We start from the raw sequence: 21684 nt of genomic DNA, 5'->3' as shown, positions 1-21684 counted from the left end.
ATTACAATCTAACCATTTACTAAGGGAAAAACTAAGGTCCTTCCTTACAGTTATTGTCATTTAACTTAAGATAATTTGTGCACGCTTTATTTTATCCTGGCCTTGTAATTTTTAATTTCTCTATTAATCCACATCCTGACTTGATGTTTAAAATCCTACTTCTAACACCACTAATGACATGGCTTCCTCCAAGGAGTCTACTGAGGTTGTATATCTTAAAATTCCGAATTTCATGTTTTCATTTGCTTTCTGTAGGGTTTATTTCACCAGTTCTTGGTATTGGGAGCCGGTCAAGTCGTGGATTCGCTCCCCCGTTGGAGGTTTATTTAACTATGCAGATGGCTGCAGTTGCCATACGTGAACACCGCCTTTTTCCTCTCGTCAAAGTGCACAATTCCATCTACTTTTGAGCCTACCTTACTACTAACTTGACTTGCTTGATAGTAAATGGAGATTTCTAAAAAAACTTGTGCCGACTTATTTTATTTTAATATGGGAAATACACCCTCGTGTCCTTGTATAGTTCATCATTTTTATGAGAGAATGCTACTAAGAATGATTCTTTGGAATTCAATTTTAATTTGCAGGAAGGCACAAATAAAACTCCCCATAGATGCATAAGAAATTACTCTTGCATTTTAAAGTATGCGTAATGTGTGAGTCTGGTATTTGCGTTTAGGGACTTCGAGATACCTTAGTCCAATACGACAAAATTTACGTTTTATTTCCAACAGTACTCAGAAATAGAGCCAAAATGATAAAACAATGCATAAAATCATGCATTTTAAATGGGCATCATTTATACTAAAGAATCTGTCATTGCATTGACCAATGCGCCATGAAGGAAGAATCAAGTCTATACCTGTCGCCAGAACTTCTACCGTTAACTTTGTGCCAATAAATCAGGCGCCACTAGCCAATCGGTAAGGCTAGTTCATTGTAAATAAGGATTGTTTCCTTTTTGAATGGTGGTTCCTTTTATAGACATGGTCAAAACTTTCTTGCAAAATAGTATCTGAATTTTTTGTCAACCTTCTTGGGTTCAAGTTAAGCCAAAAAATATGTCGCAAATCGTAATTTGGCACATAGTGATGCCAAAATCTAGCCAAGTTCAACTTCGTTTATCAGCACTTAGGATGCTATATCTCCAAGCCCATCATTTAGCTTTGAAGTCATTTTTGTTGCGCAAAGAAATAAATTATCGCTGGCACAAACCAACGGTAGAAGAACGCAACAATTTAAAATTTCGAGGTAACCTAAGGGCTCCATCGCGTTCGTGAAGCATCACGGAAATTCTAGTAACGTTGAAAGCACCGCAATCATGGCAGTCTTGTACTAATTTTTGATTTCTTTTCCGGCAAAAGTGTAACTGTTTCATACTTGAGGTATCACTAGTGTTCAGCTTTAACGATAAAATACACATTACTTACTCTTGACCGGAAGTACTAGGAAATTTTCCTCCAGACACAATCTCAGAGTTACAATGCGATAATCTCATCGCGTTAAACTTTTCTTACTTCATAATAATCATCCTGATGAAATGATTTTTCACTAAGACTTGTGTTAATTAAGCATTCAAGAGTATACAGCTTGTTTGGGAATTTGAGTTAAAGAAGCCACATCGTGCCACTGTTGTGTCTATTTTCTTCCACGAGGACTTAAAGATACTCTGTAATCTATTTTGTAATAAATAGTAGGGACTAAAGTAGACTTTAAAAAACCAAGGTCATCATATCTCAAATTTCTTTCCACTAACTGTAGAAATTGTCCATTTAGCAAGAAATTACAGATACCTTTCGACGACTTTCAACAATACTTAATAAGAACGCATAGAGACAAAGACGCGCAAAACCATCTTTCGCCCCCTAAGCGCTCTGAACATTTAGGTACGAAATTATGCTTTTTGTGCCAAGATTCACAATTCCCATGAATACTTAAGTGATGAGATTGGCTTAGCCTACACCCCATTTCAATTTTAACCAATGCATCGTACATGTAATGTAAGCATCCAACGATGCACGAAGGCCAGTTTTATAAATTTGCTGTGCACGCCTAATACACGAATTTCAACTCCCATAGGCCCCCACAAGTACGGTCAAGAAAATGCAAAATAGACAGTCTTCCCTCATGATAACCATCATGATTGGACGTAATCAGGCTTCTCAAAGCACTTTTGCTTCAAGTAAATAACAGATTGCTTACGGTGGGTTTGTTAAGGGTTTATAATATAATTCACATGCAAGAATATTTCCTCAACGTTGATTATCCTTATTGAAAAACTTACAAGCTGCTATTTTGGGGAAATGATTAAACTGTCCTGTGATTTCTATCCCTCGTACACACTCAGACAGGTACACAATTGCCTCAATGCGTAGGCGAATGTCTTGGTTAGCCACGGAGGTACCAATCTGATGCAGGCAGCAGTTGGCTGTCTATCGCATTACTTCGAGCTCTGTGAGTGGAGCGTACTCTGGAGGCGCTTGACGCGAACCGAGGTACGGACAGGCGGGCGGGCGACCTTCCCATTGGATCAATACTTCTCCGACAGCATTTGGTCGAGCGGCGATGGTGCGTCCGGTCGTGCGGCCGTTTCTTGTCGCCTTGGCACTATTGCTGACTTCTTCCCCGGCGTTTTCCCATCGCAGCTCCACATACTACGACTCAAAGGATGGAATAGGGATTTATCCTTTCGACAAATCAGAAGAGGAGGATGATTTTTCTTTTGATGATGTGTCTGGTAGTACCAGCTTATTTTTATCATAAAGCATTTGAAGGATTATTGTGAGCAGAGATTCACTTTCCTAAAGCAACAAGACATGTTCACTCATTTCAGCCTTAACTGCATTTTGTGCAAATGGGCAAAATATTGAATAACTTTCGATTTATACCGTTTGGTTCTACTTGCCGTTGCTTTACTATTCAACAGTCGTTGAATATGCTTCAGATGAAGCGGTCAGCTAAAAATAGGCTTTGTTTTCATTTATTAGAATTAGGCCATCTTGGTATAGTAATTGTTCAAATGCAAAATTCTTCTCAGACTACAAGGTTTGTAGCATTACAGTGTGGTTCATTAATTCCAACCTTTTTTGACCTCAAAGAGGCTGTAGCAGTTAAGATGTTGCTGTGCGCACGAGATTTCGCTGCTCGCTCTTGGCATAGTAGAGTGAGAAAAAAAATAAGATCAATCCCAAGGTCTAACATCCCTTAAAGACGCTGACCTTGTGATTCAACCGTTGCTGTAACGTGGCATTTAGGTTTGGGGCTCATGGATCCATTTTTTGACTTGTGACACACTATGACAACTCCATCAGTGCCATTGCAAGCGCTTATTTGTGGCTGTTTCTTTTAGACCATTTTCCAAACAAGTGGAGTCTCAGCGCCGAGTTTGATAGCAATACGCATTTTACGTCACCACCGAGTATGATGGATACCTTCGAAAAATTCAAACGTCAGGCTGTGAAATGTGAGTCATCTTACTTTTGTTGTTCTAGTCGTAATTGTAGTGATTCGTGTATAAAATAAAGCATTATTTGGATAGCTGATCAAATAAGCAACATACATATATCAACATATTGACCACATAAGGTTATATTCCCACCATTTTGCTCATAATTCGCCTCACACTATGCACACGGTAGCGACTTGGTACTCGAATAAACCTAAACTTTATATATTTTTTTTTAATTTATCCATTAAGAAGTAACCTCAATTCTGAAATTAGGCAGTTTCTAATCCGCCATGACTTTTTTCCTGCTTAAATTTTCCAGAAAATGAGCAGCACCGTCACATTTTAATTTGGTAATCATACACTTATGGATAGGTTTGTGTGCCACAATACATTCTGTAACCAAAATTTTCATTTCACCCATCAGTCATCCACCACTAGTTCGGATGCTTCGTTTTCCGCTACCAGACGCTATCAGTCTACTTCCACTCGCTTTCATACTATTTTCGTACTTGTACATAGTCATCTATAGTATTTTAACATGATAATTTTTATAAATTCACGGTTTAAACACTTCCTTTCTGAGCTCAAAACGTCGCATCTGCAGGTGGTGGTGTAATGATACAATAGTGTGGTCCATGCTTAAATAATTCCCACTGCATAAAAAAAAGTAGGTTTAAATGGATTTCGTCGCATAAACGTTGCGCTATTGTGTAAATGACGCTAATGACAGTGAAATTGACTAACGGTTTTCGTGGGTCTGCTTTCTCTTTCGGGTTGTTGATGCAGCTCATAGCCTACCAGTTTTAAAAGCAAGCTTCGATTGATAAAAATAGGCTCAACGTGATTTTACTCCTTTCTCAGTAAAGCGTTGACTTGGTGGTCTTACATCAATCTGCAGCATTATCAACAGCAGGTGACTTTGCCCTTCCTCCCCATCTTAGATAAACCCGCTCACGCATCGTTATCGTTCCCGTAGGTAGATAAACTACATGAACAGAGTGTGCCTGTTCTAAATCTTGAAACATTACTGCGTATATCCAAAACATCACTTTTTTCAATCGTTTAAACTGATTGCCTGTCGTAGATTCAGTCGCGTATATATACAGTGGACTATTCAAACATTATGAAATTGGTTAATATCATCTAAACTGGTAATCTTTCAATATATGAAGCTACAACCTGGCTCCTGGGTTCTATTTTTGTGTCTTAGACCTTAATTGCTTTTATTATAGCTGTTGTGCCAGGGGACGAGACAGTTAGATTAAAAGAAGGCGGATCATCGAGCCCGAGACTTAATACTTCTTTGAGCTGGCAAACAGCAAGTAAGCTTTGTTTTTCTGAGCACTTTCGAGAAGTTTTTTTATTAACTCATTTGTTGTTTCACAAAAGCGCTGATATCTGTTCTTTGCGTGGGAGCGGTCGTCGTAGGTGTGATACTTGGAGTTCTTTACTGGCCAAAGTAAGTTTCATTTATTCTCTCTCATTTTTGCTCCTTAGATTGCAGCCATTGTGGTTCCAGTCTCATGGTCATCCATACGATATTAATTTACCTGCCCTTAGTAAATCTAGCTAGCAAATTGGAATTTTTAGCCCCTAATTTTTTATTGTTAATCTCAGGCACTTTTTGCTTACACACCCTGGTTCACCGTCTTGGTATCATCGAGCGCATTTTTTGTAAATTTGCAAAAAATTGAGTCCCTTTTGGGTGTTACCTAAAATTGAAGCGAATTTTCATCCTCACACAATGCCCCGCATTTTGTACCTAAAATTGGTGGTTAAGCAAAAACAAAAACCATTTTTAATAGCATTGTTACCTTAAATATGGGTCAAGGAGTAGGAAGATCTGTTTATCGAGGTTTAGAGTGACCTAGATATAACATTTCGTCCTTTTACTAATCAACTACTTCTGATTTTACTCATCACACTGCTCTACAAATCACCATCAGCCTAAAAAACGGATTTCATAATATCTTTGATAAGACTAAGCGTCACTGCTGCTAAACTATGACCTTGGATTCACCCTTCACACTTCAACTTTACAGAGCTGCCTTTGGTGAGAGGAGGGATTCCCTTGAGGGCAGTAAGAGGGCAGAAGCCGTTGGAAGTCAAAGCCATGTTAGTGACAGATCGTTAGCCCACTCTGCACAGATGTACCACTACCAGCAGCAAAAACAACAGATGCTTGCAATGGAACAGTGAGTCTGCTCTCCCTTTTCTTATCCCCCCAAAAACCGAAGCATGGAAACTGGGATACCGCTTGCGTAGTTATTGAGCATGACAAAAAAGTCTGTTCTACGTCTAATCCACTGCAGATCTATTGCCGTAGCTTGGTTGGTTTTTTGTCGCCTTTAACCTAATTGGCGTCTAATGCATTCGCATCGATATGGTAGGCTGAATGCATTGCTGACAAGTGGTGATTCAATTTCACTGAAGTTTACTATCTGAAATAAAATGCTAAGGTGCAAAAGGTTATTGTAAAGTTTTGAGACTCAATTCCAGTGGAATCTCTCAGTATCTCCTTTGTAGTCATTATTTATTAAATTATGTATTTTGGGAACCTAATTGTGCCCTAAGATATGACAGATGTCCAGAGGCTCGATCTTGTTATTAGCCTAATTGAAGTGGTGCATGTAATAGCTGAAGTGTGTCCCAGTTTCAGTGTGGATGGAAGCCTATACTTCCCGTAGGTCCTATCAGAGCGCGATGTCTGAATGTTAACTAATATCTGCGATGAGGTCGGAATGCTTGTTCCTATTTACCTTGCAATGCCAAAGCAAGCAACGATTGGCACTTTCTTTACTAATGGTACTATATCAACTCAACACAAAGTCTTGCTGTTTCATGATTTTTAAACCTACCATCGACGCCCCCATTGTAATTTAAGTTCCTAATATTTCCCTTGCTTGATGCTTAAATTTATTTTGTCCGATCGCCGCCCCTACGGGTAGCGTACTTCTTTAAAACAATGCGTTTTGGCTTTTCCATATTAGTTTCAACCATAAAATTGGGCTATTCCACCTCGTTTTATTTAGGGCGGCGGGAAGGAATCGCAGCTCGGACAGCAACTCGGATAGCGAGGGCGAGGAGCCAGACGTTAATGTCTACGAATGCCCTGGATTGGCGACAGTAGGTCAAATTTTCAATTTAAAGTTCGTCTAAATGTCAAGAATCGGGGTCAAGATACTTCCTAGAGAATACTGCTCTGCATATGTCAGGAGGTCGGCGTTCCGTTTAAGATTTGCCATTTGTCCAACGATCAGGTGTTACAATTGGCTGAGTTTTCGATCTCAACGGAAACTTGGATTCTGAACATTTCAAACGAGCGATTCGACCCTTTCTGTACACAGCAATTAGCTTCCCTTGTTATATTGAGAACAAGAATTTGTCAAGCTTACACTAGCCTAAAATTGAGGGATCGTCCCAAAACATGCGTCCTTAAGGGCCGTTTCTGGATGCTACTGTATTTTGCTCATCGCGTGATGAAGAGATATGTTTTCCTATCTTCTCCATCCATCCACTTAAACTTGACTTGGGATTTCTGAGTAATTTTGCGATAAATCGAAACCACATAATTTCCAGTCTTATAATCCTGTTTGAACGTTTTGTCTTCTTGTACGTTGAACAACTAGGAGTATTGGTACAATCTAACCAGAGCCTTAAGTGGACCAAATTTTGGGCTGAATTCAAACTAAACGTCGTCACTACCGGCGCCAAAAAAACAACTTTGATAAAATACTTCGATTTAATTACGGCTTTTGATGTAGCAATGCCTGTTCAGTAAAATCTCACAAATACTTCAAGGGATTTCTTAAAAATTAACTTAATTTTATGGGACTCGGGCATGGAGCAAATAGATGCACACAAAACTGCCTTATCCTTGTCTGCATATAATTCTTTTAATGATCCATACCCAGCATTTGTTCTTTGTGGGATAAAGACCGAAACATTTTTTCCAGATTTAAATTTCATTTAATTGTCACATTGGTATCTGGCACAGTGGTATTATCATGCGATCTGTTTAAAGTTCTTGTCAATTGACCTAACCTCCGCCGTGAGGCAATTTAAGCTCTGATTATTGTTTGCATCTTTTTCATGAAAGGCCAGCGAGCTCGAGGTAAAAAATCCCTTGTTCGAAGATGAACATGGTGAAGGCATCCGAGCGTCATCTGCGAGGAGCTCCAAGTAGGCCCGAGATGCGCTACTGTTCCAGGTGCTGGCTATGGCGAAGGCGATATTGTTCAATCTGTGTATGTGCCCATTTCTTCGCAGTATTTTCGCCGTTGTCGAGTCTATAACGCTCTTCCAGCCTTCCCTTCCTCTTTTTCACTCACTCTTCAAATAACTAGATGTGTATCGCCGTTGCGTGATGTGTCCTTTTTTTCCTCAAACAGTCTTATCCATTCCAACTCTCTCTATCCCTGTCCTCTATCCTAGTGGCGAATTCGCTCAGAATTATTTTCGTACTGTATTCTGATCCATTTGTCCTGTATTTGGTCTATTGTAATAAAAAATTTTGGTCCCCAATCATTATATCTCCAATTTCCTTCTTTCAGAAGGCTTATTTTCTTTAAAAGTGATTTGGAATTTTGGACATTTGTGAAAGTGACTCTACTTGACCTGGGTAAAAGTTATGAATTCGGATCAAATAAGAAGTCTCAGTGGGGTATTCGGTACTGTTCCATCGTCCATCGAGGGCTCAGCTGCATAAGCCATCTAGCTAGGACTCCGGCAGGCAGCTTTTGAGGCATCAAAGACTTCGGTTGGCAAACTGCTTGTGAGCGTGTTCTCCGATAATTGTGCAAGCTTAACCTAATAATTTATTACTTTTGTATATTTGCCTACCCTCAAAGCAAATAGAAGTACTTTAAGGGGGAAACTCAGAAGTCTACAAAAAATAATGTTGGGAATTATGATTGTTAGGACTTTAGGTAGTTCCGAATGTAGCTGAAATTACCTGCTTTAAAACATTGGTGGGTATGCTTAGAAAAATTTATAATTTTTGAAATGGACTTAAGGTATGTTAAACTTCCTGGCATATAACATTTAACCAGAAACAAATTACTATGACCTAATAAACAAGAATAAGTTGGTTAAATGCAACAGCTTATCCACCGTTATACAGTAAGTGAACTAACAGGACTGAGTAATCTTACATGAAAGTCGCGCATTAAACTGCAGATCGAATGCGCCATCTGGGGATTTTTTATCATGCAAGCATTAGCTTAAGGTTCTTCTTCATAAAACTCAGTACATTTTAATGAAAACGACTTTGTTAATTCTATTTATAAGCAACTGCTATTTTAGTCCATCATTCGTCACTCATCTACGATCTTTGTCTGACAGGTTTCCTTCAAGGACTCGTTAAGGCTGTATTTACATCGCCTTGCTTGTCCTTTATCCATTTTAGTACGTTGGAATTTCATGCCAGGTTTAATTCTACCTTATTACTAGGCTGAATATAACATTATACCTACGAAAATAGACTCATTTTAAAATGAAGGCATGCGCCTAAGCTGTTTTTGAACTGTTGGAGATTTGAACAAATTCAACATAAACTTATGCAGCTTGAATTTACAATACCTGTCGGAGAAACGGCAGCACACTAAAAGTCATTTGTCTGACAACTGCTAGAAAAGCGGTTGTGAAGTGATGGAAACACTGACAACTGCATCTTCTCGACTTCATTCGAGTTCACCCTACTACTGCCATCAGTTTCTCGTTCACAAAGTGCGTTGTAAACGCTCCACCACTTTAATCTTCATTACTGCGTCTGGAACTAGGTTACGTACCGTAGTCCCTTTTCTACTCAAACAATTGGGAGGATTTATTAACAAGTCGAATAATGAAAGGGCAATTCCTTTTTTTTGGAACCCCCCCAATTACATCATTCACGAGACCCTGGTACCTGGAATTTAAAATGCACCTTGTGTTTTCTGCACGAGATTGAGACATTAGGACTGTTGGAAGAGTTGGTATGCAGCAATGATTACAATTATATAGACACAAATTTTTACAGGTAGGGAGTATTTTGGGATTTTTCTAAAGCAAACTGTAGTCATGTGTGGGTCCATAGCTAGTAGGCACTGTTCAGGTTGGGACAGTAAAAATTCGATTACTTTAGTAAAACTGGAAGTATTATGGCTGGGAATCAGTACCGATGGAGGATTGAAGAAAAGCTAGTGTCTTGTTTGTGCATAGAAAATAAATTCACCTAGCCGAGGGAGACTGCCTCATTTGCGCACCAATGCCACATTTAAGCTGTCATGAGTCATACGACAGGTACTTCAGCTACACACCACATCGCAATCTGCATAATGCCTCGCATTCTCGAACTTGGATTGGGCTATTGGCTGAACCAAGGTTACCAGCCTCCTATTCTGCATCAAGTGAGTTTTACACTGTGGTGTGCGCACAAAAGTAGCATATACTAGTTGCACCATCTTCGAGACAGATTAGCACCACCAGCATGGATCTACAACTTAAACAGGCCAAATTAAGAGTAAGTTCTTTACGCGATTTATGTGGCCTCCATCTGACTTATCCTCACACTAAAGGCAACTTTCATGTGCTAAATATTGCCCTTGAGGTGGCCTTATGATCGACCTTCCCATCGTTAGGAATCAATATACTGTGAGGGATTACCCTCGGGCATGTTCCATAATCTAGTGAACTTCTATAAGTTTATTAAGCCCATTTTGAGCTCATTGTTAATTACCACTATCCAACGTTCAAATATCTCTAACCCTTAAAATTTAGTATTCATATTTCCCTATTAACTTTCCTAGCTGCTTTACTTCAACATTCGTGGTCGCGCAGAGTTGATTCGACTGGTGCTGAATGCCGCGGAGAAGGACTTCCAGGATGTGCGTGTAAGTAGCACCGAGTGGCCCTCACTGAAGGCCCAGATGCCCTTCAACCAGCTACCTGTGCTGGAAGTCACCACGCCGAGGGGTGAGAAAGTTATGCTCACGGAGAGCATGGCCATCGCTCGTCTGCTGGCGCGCACCTTCGGCCTCTACAGTGATGACGCTGCAGAAGTCTACCTAATTGAGCGAATGAACTCTCTTGTAAGTGTATTGCCCCTCGTTAATATTTCATAAAGTCAAACGGTGAATTTAAAACATCCTAGCTGATGGGACACAGAAATGACGCCTCGTTTATAGGAAGGGGAAAATTAGAATTTGACAATTTAGTTTAGACCTACTTGCAAAAACGATTCGAACCTATAATGTTCTAGCGATATGGACACATTTATTCGTATTTTACTGCTGGTAACTGTTAATAAAACAGATTTCATATTGCGCAAAAAATCTGCCATTCGAGGACTCAATGCAGTGATGTCCTGCTCATTCCAAGGATGACTGACTTAAGCAGCATTTTAACATTTAAGCATTAGTAAAGTGAATGGTAGGCAACCTCACCAAACGTTATCGCTTCATGCCAGAGGGTGGATTATGGTCAGCTGATTAGAACTCGGCTCACCCTTACCACGATTTTTTTGAGACGGATGAAGAATCAAACGGATATTTACTAGGAAACTACAAAGGACTCTATACGATTTAGGATACCTGCCATTGCATTTCTACGAATCTTGCAAAAAAAATCGGAGTAGCGTAATTTAGACAATCTTTTTCATGGAATGGTACCAACACGCTAGTGATAATATTCTTACATGCCAATGAAATTATCTCACACAACTTTGGGGACTTAAAACTGCTGATTGAGAGGTAAGGTAAAGTGATGGAACAATACAACAACACAAATTACGACGAGTTTCCGTTTTGTAGACAAGTTCCCTCTTGGAGGAAATCTACGCCCTGGGCTTGAAGAAGGTCGACAGTTTTAAAAAATTGGTTGAAGCAGAGCACGTGCACGAATACATGGACGTAAGTCTGCCACCTATCCCATTATTGAGGTCGTCAGTAGGTATTGCACTTTCTTCTGTCTGTGCTTTATCACCGCCGACATCCGTCTCAACAAGGCAGAGAGATGCAACCTTGGTCTAGCGCATAGGGCATAAGAGGCAAATGGCGCTCTTTCCGAGATTGAAGCTTAAAGCCCTAGACTCTGCGATTGACGTAACGACTAATCGCAACTAAGCTAACCGCGATCTCGTATCACACAGTAGTGCTTAGAGGGCTACTCTACTAACTTCTAAAAAACGCCTCACTTCCCTTTCGAAATTTTTTTGAAGGCAATTGAGATGGCCCTGAAAGAGCGAAAGAGCACATTCACCGCGGGACCTCAGGTCACCTTAGCCGACCTCCAAGTGATAGTTCTAATCGACACGATGGACAAATTTCTTGCGAACACGAAACACGACTGCAAGGACGAACTGGACAAAATCAAGGAAAACGTTATGAAGGCAAAGCCTGGCGTCGCCAGATACCTGCGTTCACGCCCACTTACCGATTTCTAATGTCAAACCCTTACATTTTCGGCGTTATTGTTAGGATTTTTAGTTTCTATGGTATTTAAAATGAAGTTGGTGCCACCATTCCTGAATTTAATGAGTGTGCAGAAGGCAAGCGAAGCATGACATAAACTAAATAGTGTATAGAGACTCTGTGAACCTTAGAAATAAATATAGCACGTGAGTGCTGAATAAACATTGTCCAACTACAACTGACTGTAGGAGGCAAATGCGTAATGTAAAACTCCTTTCCCATTATTCAGCCGAAAAAATGCGGGAAGACACGTCTTTGATAAGCCACGCAACGCTGTTCAGAAGGTTTTCCCCCGTTACAGCACTACAGCCGTAAATACTCCAGTGATGTGTCGTAATATCTCTGAGATTGAGCGCTTCAGCTATCTCTGCAGGTTTTAATGCACCTTGTAGATCCTACAGAACACAAAGGTTGGGATCGAGAATAGACCTTAAATGGTAAATGGCCGTTAAAGTAAAAGGAATAATTGTAATAGAAGACCTACACTGATGGCAACACACGGAAAAAAAACTGAAAGCACAAAACAATGGGCAATCCAAGAGTTCACCTGTTTATTCGCTAGTACGAGAAGGGTTGCTCCAACCAATCGTTCTTCCACTAACAGCTTGTTTAATTCTTCACGACAGTCGTCTAACCGTAGCCGGTCGGAACTGTCGACGACCCAAATGAGAGCATCCGTAGTCTCAAAGTAATTGCGCCAATAGGAGCGCAAGGAATGCTGACCACCCACGTCCCAAGCATTCAGCCTGTAGCCCATATACTCCAAAGTATGAATACTGAATCCCAGAGTAGGTGCGATTGTAGATATGTCCTCACCATTAAATTTTTTGACAATAGTTGTCTTGCCAGCGTTATCTAATCCACTGCATAACAGAGTGTTAGTACACAAAAAACTTATGAATTCAAGTCAAAGTACTAACAAGGACTGTAATGAAATAGAATAACGTCGATGGGGCGCAAAATGTCATGTAATCATCATGGACTACATTATCTAGTGCCCTAAGTTATTAAAAGTAAAGACTATCTCAGAATGTTCAAATGTGCACTGAAAAACCACAACAAACTAATACCAGATTTACAGGATAAGGACCCGAATTTCCCGTTCCTTTTGTTTTAGCTTCCTTAGAATGGTCATCAGGCCCATAGTTACGATGAATGACTAGGCTATTGGGGGAACGTAAATATTCAGGCCAGTACTTCTAACGCAAGCACCAATAAGCATTTCGGAGGCTTTAGCAATGCAGATAACAATCATTTCATAACGCATTTAATTAATTTACACATTTTGAAGGCGCACCTGTTCTTGATCCCACGTGAGGTTTCTTTTTAAATTTGCGAAGACATGATAATATATCCCGGACCTAAGTTTAAGATTGGAGAGAATATGCACGACTCCCCAATTCACACCCAGATTTTATCGACCCGGACCGGTACAGAGAAGGCTTACCACTACCGTATAGGAATGGTCGGGTGGCTAAGCTACCAAACAAGTATATTTTGCAGTATGTAAAACATTCGCGTATTTAATCATGAAATTGGAAATATACCGTCTCAAATAATGCTTCTAGTTTTTATTGCTATGTCAGATTCGTTATAACGGCAACAATATTTTTGTATTAGTCGGCTCTATTGCTATGCAGAAAGCGCTCTTTTGCGAATATTCACAATCGTCTGGGGCCTTCCAGGAAGTAGTAGCGGACCAAAGCATCATAGAAGTACATATATGGCCAAAGTATAGAAGAGTTGAGAAACTACTAACATGATGCGAATACCGCGCCCCACAGTGGGAGACCAATTTGCGGAAAGCGAAATGCCCCATAGTCCAGCATAGCTACAATTTCAAACCGCTACAGTTCATTAGAGCTAATTCTTCATAGATTGTATCCGTTTTTCCTGCGGTAAACCTATACGAACCAGTTTTTGGGGCTTCGAAGGCCAATGTATAATGTCAAGCTGCCCCATGCCTGTTTTAAAGGTTTTTGTTTATTTGTTTTTATTAAAATGCTCCTCAAGTTTGGAGTCCAAAAACATTTAGTTCTCTCGGGAACCAATTACCCTACTGACAAGTTATGGTACTTTCAAAACCAAGTACGTCATACTCCACTATTGATCAAATGGCGACCCCGGTGCTGCATCAGCCATCCCCGGCCTAGCTCAAAGCACTCCTCCCAGCCTTATTTTCTGTCACGTGATAGCGTTTACGAATCCCCTGTACTTGTCGCGAAGCCAACACCGAGAGCCTGTGGGAAAATCAGATTTACGATGCAATTTTGTGCTGCCACTTATTCCGTCCAGTTGCACCAAATTACATTACCACGACAGAGGACAGCAAAATCCTCTGCATCCCCACAGGTAGGCAGAAGCTGTGATGGGAGCACAAACGAGCCCAAAAAGTAGCCGACAATCTTTAAATCACAGATTGTTGACGACAATTATGAGAAAATTAGATCACAATAATCCTTGGTACATGTTCCGCGATTGAAGGCAATGAGATACCATATAGGGGTTTCGAGGAGAGATGCATAAAAGGTCCAAGTAGAACGTGTGAAATGAGACGAGGAGTGAATAGACGTTATACATAGCATGGGAGTACGGATAAAAAGGAACGTTTAAACATCAGTTGAAGGTTCCTCTAACTTCTGTGGCGCCTCAACGTGCTCAAGAGCCGTTGTGGTAGTAGATTGAAGGATGCGCTCTTCCGATGAGGTGGTGGTCTGGACGTCACCAGTTGAGGCCGTGGTGAACACTTGTGCAGTGGTATAGGTCTCTCCGCCATCCACGGAGACCAAAGTGGTGGAGGGCTGTGCACTAGCAGCAGCAGTCTCGTCAGTCGGTCCGGCGGATGACGCAACAACCACTGCGCCCGACGGCTGAACCAGCAGGGTCTGCGTCTGTAAAATCACCAGATTAAAAGATGATGTGATTAATAGCCATAGGCATACACACATCGACCATCAAAAGAAACAGTAACAAACATGCGCACAGACGGACGGACAGGCGAGCAAAGAGGCAAGTCGTAAGACAACGCGGATGTGAGGATAGTCATGCGATGATTATAATAAGCGAAAGCGTTACAGTGATGACACAGTGGATTGTAGGTAGGAGAAGGGGGGTAAGGAAAGGGGAGGGACAATGGGATGAGTAGGTGAGGAAAGAGTTGTTCGATCATTTACTGTTCGATTGATCACTTACTCCCGAAGTAAGATCCGACAGCTGAATAGGAAATAAAAGAGGGGCATAAGAAACGCTTGTGCATCTTATGCATCAACCAACAAAACTACGTGACTACTTAGTTGACATCAATGGACAGAGTAGAAGCCAACCTGAACATGGACGGTTTGAAGTTTGTTAGCGGCATCAGTAGAGGCACCCGCGGGGGCACCAGCTGCGGTGGTAGTGGAGGGAGTGGAATGCTGCACAGAGGTCTGCGGATTCACCACGTGCACGAGTTGCAATCCACCCGTCGTCGCTGCCGTACCCGCCACGCCGCCGGTGGCAATCAGCGTTCCACCCACTTGTGCTGTCGCCACTGCATCCGTACTTGCTGTCTGAACACCCAAAATGGAACTATTCTCATTCCATCCAACTTAACAAAAATTTGAGACTATACTTCCCCTTCAAGAAATTGAAGATAGCGAAAATAGCCGATTTTTGAACTTGGAAGTTAAAGTGGAGCACGTCGTGTTTAAAAGTGCACGACAGAGTAATTGAGCAGCAAACGTAATGACTGTAGTTGTGATCAAGGCGAGTAAATACTACAACAAAAAGTAGTCGAATCGTACCTGAAATTGCTGAGGAAGCATCTGTATCTGGAAGGGCTGTCCGTTGGAGGCTGAGCTAGTGGCAGGTAATTGGATAACGTATTGGATCTGCTGGCCGGAAGTGGTCGCGGCAGCAGCAGGCACGGTAGCGAACTGCACGGTTGGTTGGCCGGCCGTAACCGTGGTCAATGTGCCGTCGGCGCCGGCCACCAGGGTCGCTGCTGCAGGTCCCGCGGTCTCCGTCTTTATAGAGACATCGTCGCCAGTGGCCTGCTGCTGCTGAACCACCTGTACCTGTGTCTGCTGCACCAGAGACGAACCTGCCATATGCTGCAATGCCGACTGAGTGTGCTGCTGCTGCGACTAAAACGATGTACTAAATGCCTCAGTTTAAGGCACAAAGTCACAATAGAAAATAAGTGAGATGAAGTATTTCTGATGGACAAACTAGATTTATCGAACAATGGGTAGTAAGGTCATGTCACAAGTCAATCTAAATTAGTCTAATCAAATAGATGGAGATGCTTCGCCTAAGTAGGCAGGCTAGTGCGTCTTGGCTTTCATTTGAAATCGTGTTCAGACCCATGGCCCACAATAGTGCGCCTCAGAGCGCAATGGTAACTAGCATGACTGGATACAAAATATTGTAAGTATAGTTAGGAATCTTAATGGTAACCATGACTGACAAAAATTTAGTCACAATAGTTAAGATGAGAAAGCCCTCAGTAATCCATTGGCAACCTATGAAAACCCTGAAGATATTCACTTTGTAACAAACCGTCTAATTACTATACCGAAATACATCACTTCCTCTGGGATGAAGCAGAACTAACAATGCTTTTCAAAACGGTAGAACTGCCTTTGCTGTTACCAATGCCTATGACTAAAACCATAACCATTTTGGGTGTAAGACGGCCTGAAACAGTAGATTGCGCATGAACCCAGTGGTGCATCAAGTTCAAAGCGTTTCCAATGGTACGAGGGCATCGAAGCGGACGCAAGCATGGGAAATGAGTCATCGACACAGAAGCACTTCGACGCAATAAGATGCATAAGGGATGCCGGTGATTACTAAGCCGTGTGAGGCGATGGGGCAAAATCGAGGAGCAAAGAGGCAAGACAAATTTACAAGCAACCCCAGGACCAACCATTATCCACCATGCACCATGTCACCCAGCGAAACGCAACTCTTCGGAATCGTTTAACTGTGTAGGAGCTGAAGTGTAAGGACACAAACACTTCGAAATCGATGTTCAGTAGAAAAATAACTCATTACGGATGGACGCATTTAGCCAAAAGGAAAACAAATTGATTTCCTTCATCTACTTCGAAAACAGTACGGCCAGCTAGCTCGTGAGTTGGTAACTTTAACACCTCAGGTTAAAAAAGCGTGACATAAAACTCATGACCAAAGCATCTCACTAAAGACGTCCCCGAAGGAAAAAAACCGCATAAGACTAAGATTGTGACAACGCCACTACTTGGAAAAGCTACCAGGATGTGTTGTGAATGGCGGATTCGACCTGGTGCAAGGACAGCACACGAGCCGACAAGAGCACAAGATTGCCGCTTCATTCGCGTGCCTCACACCCGCTGGCTCGTGCCCCCCACACATGTGTGGGCGTTCAGCGGCATCGACCTGTCGCAACACAGTGCGCACATAAACACGAAAGCCCCATAAAAAGGTCGCACTTCATCGCTGCCTAGCGATGACACGGTAAGCCAAACCTATGTATTATGCTAAAACTACCCACTTCCAATGTTTAACAATAAAATACCTAAACTGCATGGGCGGTATTCGTGGAAAGTATGTCCACCATCCCCCTTGTTAACGATCGTTTAGCTAGGGTAACATCTTAGACAACTGATCAGATGCCAAAGCTTTTGATGACCAAGCTAAGGCGTACTGTCACCGGAAATGGAATGCGTACCAAAATTAGAAAAGGAGTTTTGAGCTCCCGGTGGGAAATATTTCTATAAAAACACTCTCAAAAAGTAGCACGCGCATAACGTCAATGAAACTTAGTAGATGGGTAGGTAACCTTGTCGCCAACACCTCCCAACTGATAAAAAGGCTCTCAAACAAAAGCTGCACAAGAGACACTTTTCAAGCTGGAAATGATTCCATGCGAACCCACATCATAATAGACATTCTTCGTCGAAGAAGAAACACTTTTAAAGAAAGAACCTGACGCCACCTGAGCAAATACCTATTTCTAACAGCTTCCCAGCGTTTTAGAGATGCAACAAAGATGGTGACAATTTATTGAAAATCTCCGACCACAATGCGAATTTGATGTACATATTCACTAATTTTTCCGAAAACGAGAAATAACAAACGCAACATGGAAGTGAAATCGAGTCATACCAGGGTACAAGCAAATTCGGACGAGGCAAATGTAACGGACATAGGGTTGGATAACAACTACAAAAATATGCTCTTTCAAATGCACTTTCCTATCCGAAGCAAATTTCTGCCGAACAACTCGAACCAAACGAAGAGTTTAAGCATCCTACAATACAGAGGAAAATGTGACATCACTGCCTTCGCGTGCGACTATATCCAATTTGGAAAGTATAATCCCAAGTTTAAAGTATGAGTGACGAATATTGCAAAACCGCATCACGTTTAAGATAAGCTAAACTACAAGCGACAAGTCTCTGAAAGTTGGTGTACTGGAATTCTTACCCTTCGATGCCCACGCCCCTCGTCCCGTGGCACGATATCGATGAGAAAATCGAACTGATCTGTATCCCCATAGGAAACAGCCATAGATATATCGTTCCTTTGCAGAGTTCTTCGGCGGTTGCGATCAGTGTGCAGCCATGCTCTCAATGTTAATTCACGAATAAAAAGTTCTGCAGCCTTCGCGAATAGAATTGGAGCTTCAGCACTGATCATCTAAACGCATAATGCGTGGTAAAAATATACAAATACCATAGTTTTGACGTCATCATCAAGTTTCATAATTTTTTTTATGCGGGCTAGAGGAAGATCCTGTGTTTTAAAGGAATTCTGCTCCGGTTTTAGTCCTTCTGCTTCCTGCTTCGCCATTTCCCAGAAGTTAGCAATGTGTGTTTGCGAATCGCATGATATATCAGGGGTATAATCCATGTTAACTGTGACGAATACAAAGAACGTAGAACCTTGGAGAGTTAATCAGCAAAATAAATGGGATATCAGATAAGGATTCAAGCTACTGCCTGATCTTAAAGACTTGACCACTGCATAAATGGACAGACAAATTCATGCACACTGAAAACAGCCGTATCAAGTCAGCGCGATGTCGATTTGAGGCAAAAAGTGGTGACGTATGGTAACGAGCAACGAATCAGAGCCAGATGTAGGTAGGATACAGTAAGGGGAAGTGGCAAAACACCAAAGTTCGCCCAAAATACAACTGCACAAAAACGAACAGAACGCAACCTAACCGACGATAGAAAGAAAAGTTGCACCACTGACAAAGTAAAACAATTTTAATCCGAGAATTTGCAAAAAAATAAATTATTTTTTGGATGAAACAATTAAAAGCGGTCAAAAATATACATTAAAATCCGATTTGTTTTATTTTTGAATCGATGGCAATGAAATATGACGGAAGGGAAAAGCTAGAACCTTGATCCCCCCTGCTAACATAAAAATTTTCGGTAATCATAATTTTAATACTCTTGGCAAAATTCATCGAACACCGCTGTAAATGTGTAGTGTTATGTGGAGCGAGACTCCTCGGTCTCCGCTTCCCGATCCCTAGCGTTCCTAGACAAGCCCGGTTGGTTTACTTTGGACATCTTTATTAAAGACGACAAGATGTACAGGGAAAATACAATATTCAAGAAGGAGGGGAGCCGCAGTCGCTAGGTAAGGGAGAGGGCGATCCAGTTACCAGGTTCGAATTTTCTGCTTCCCTCCTCCCTGAAAGGCACATTAAAACAACATAAGTATTACAGTTAGCTCCTCTAATCAGCATTAATAGAGTTCAATACGGGATTGGAAGCTGGCATGTTCAAAACACATTAGTTGCCGAAAATACCAAATAAATAGCATGAGCATGCTCTATTTTTAAAGTTTTTACCTATTATGAGTTGCGCGCTAAAATACCAAGAAAGTGAAAATTTTGTGGCAAGAAATTATAGCCCGTATCACCATGATTAATTTACTCATGCTCATATGCGAAATATTAATGCTTGCAAAACAATTTTTTAAAGAAACAAAATATTGTTGATCTGTGAAAGTTGACTTTTTTCGCAAATTTGTGGCTATTTACGGAAATATTCATGGGTGTTTCCATGCTTGCCGTTCCAAGAATTTTTCGAAAACGTGATGAGTAATGCGCCAACGCTGCATAACAGAAGGCATAACACTAACACGCGAAAGGGTTGGAAACATTGTAGCGTCCCGAGACCCCTCGAAGACGAAATAAGACGCAATACTCAGGCAGAATATTTATTTAGCATAGAGAAGGTGTTCGGGGTACTGGCATGGCCCAAAGGCCAGCCCACCTAGCGAGAAGCAAGAAGGCAAATTTAGAAGTTCAAAACTGGCGCCGCACCAATATTGAACGATGAACCACCATCGTATTACAATATGGTCCGGTGAACATACTCTATAGCTGTCTAACGTACTTGCAGATTCCTACAAGTAGTTTAGCGTGTCACTTCTCAACTGATAATTTTCTAACTAGGTACCCGATTTGGTCAGCACTTTGTGCCTGAAATACAAAATATCAGGTTGCCACTGAAGCTCTAACTGGCCCATTGTTGACTAAGAAACTAATTCACATCCATTCCAGCTTAAGGCAGGGCTTTAACAAAGTGTAAACTTACAAGTTGCCAGCCAAAATTGACGTGCGTTAAAATTCTTTCAATGAGTGCAGGTTGTCATGTATTCTGATTTATATTTTACCATATCATTTTGTTTGTCTAGTTTGCAATTTTACCTGCATGCCTTGCCACCATTGCCCTCGCAACTTAAGGATGGGGAGTTCGGGTGTGTTGGTGCAGTCTACGATTATAAGTTTGTGCACAGCAAAAAGTGATGGCAGGTGCCAAGACTATGACGAAATAAAGAGGTTTAATATAGTCGACTTAAATTTGGAGCTTCAAGGTGCGATATTGTGTGATTTTCTCTAAAATCTGCTTAATTTAAAAGGAATTACGAAAATAAGAAGTCTTGACGCTTTTACGAATTTAACGCGTCTCCGACTAAACAATAATAACGTCGAAATAATTGAAGGTTTGGATAGACTTGGGAAGCTAGAGTCTATTGGTTTGTCTGCTTTGCTTAAAGGCAACAGTTTGCCAGACCTATCATTTAATAAAATAAAAAGGCTTGAAGGTTTAGGAAGTCTTCTAGCTTTAAAACTCCTCGTTATCAGTCACAACGAATTGAGTTCAATTGCAAACTCTTTTACACATTTACAGTATTTGGAAATGCTTGTTTTAAACTCAAACAAATTGAGGGATGTAAATGAGGTATTCAAATGCACTTCCACCAAAATCTAGTTTGATCACTTGCAAAAGTGTGCATCTTTGCGAAGTTTGAGTTTGAAATCAAATCCTTTGTGTGCGAATACCAACTACCAAGAACATATTCTTGCAGTCATTCCTAATCTCATATATCTTGATGGTATAAACCGTGCAAAAACAAGGGTAAGCAATGCGGCAATCTTAGTTTTAGCTTGAGGTTGAAAACACGCACAAAGGGAAGAATGAAACGGTCTCGAATGAAGACCAATGCATGGCAGCAGTGTGTGAAAACGGGGAGGAAAAAAGAGCGCGGGAAAGTCGATACAAAGCTGCGTTTGTCGACGAATGGAATCCCGAAAAATTTTTTGCAAACGGTTTCTTGAACAAATTTGATCATACAATATGTAATTTACCCGGGAACATAGAGAATTTCCAAGAATATCCTTTTCTACCCCTTCATACGTTTACGGATTGTCTAACTTTACTTACCTTTATCTTCCCTTAAAAATTCACATATCAGAAGCAAGTTCTTGAAGTTTGCAAACAGATCACTTTAACTGGA

At 41.1% G+C, this 21684-nt stretch overlaps 3 protein-coding genes across 3 annotated transcripts; 2 read left to right on the top strand and 1 right to left on the bottom strand. All coding sequences in view use genetic code 11, as the record gives it.

Moving 5' to 3' along the window:
- Positions 1–2565: 2565 nt before the first annotated feature.
- On the top strand, positions 2566–7634 carry EGR_04788 (Neural proliferation differentiation and control protein; the record flags this gene model as incomplete). The annotated part of the gene is made up of 7 exons (XM_024494037.1): positions 2566–2737; positions 3350–3463; positions 4681–4770; positions 4838–4907; positions 5491–5643; positions 6481–6574; positions 7548–7634. 7 exons carry the CDS (start codon positions 2566–2568, stop codon positions 7632–7634), a joined length of 780 nt encoding a protein of 259 aa, XP_024351602.1.
- Positions 7635–9711: 2077 nt separating this feature from the next.
- Positions 9712–11867, top strand: EGR_04787 (Glutathione S-transferase class-mu isozyme; the record flags this gene model as incomplete). The annotated part of the gene is made up of 5 exons (XM_024494036.1): positions 9712–9834; positions 9870–9947; positions 10234–10515; positions 11236–11334; positions 11643–11867. The coding sequence occupies 5 exons, from the start codon at positions 9712–9714 to the stop codon at positions 11865–11867; spliced, it is 807 nt and encodes a 268-aa protein (XP_024351601.1).
- A 249-nt stretch (positions 11868–12116) lies between these two features.
- On the bottom strand, positions 12117–20612 carry EGR_04786 (ADP-ribosylation factor-like protein 2; the record flags this gene model as incomplete). Its single annotated transcript, XM_024494035.1, has 8 exons — positions 12117–12290; positions 12443–12758; positions 14533–14786; positions 15219–15443; positions 15678–16019; positions 18346–18558; positions 18595–18803; positions 20594–20612. The coding sequence occupies 8 exons, from the start codon at positions 20610–20612 to the stop codon at positions 12117–12119; spliced, it is 1752 nt and encodes a 583-aa protein (XP_024351600.1).
- Positions 20613–21684: the final 1072 nt, after the last annotated feature.

This window comes from Echinococcus granulosus, assembly GCF_000524195.1.
Source record: "Echinococcus granulosus chromosome Unknown EG_S00031, whole genome shotgun sequence".
In the NCBI taxonomy this organism is placed as follows: domain Eukaryota; kingdom Metazoa; phylum Platyhelminthes; class Cestoda; order Cyclophyllidea; family Taeniidae; genus Echinococcus; species Echinococcus granulosus.
Note: the sequence above shows the minus strand (reverse complement) of the source record. Positions and strands in the feature narration are given on the sequence as shown.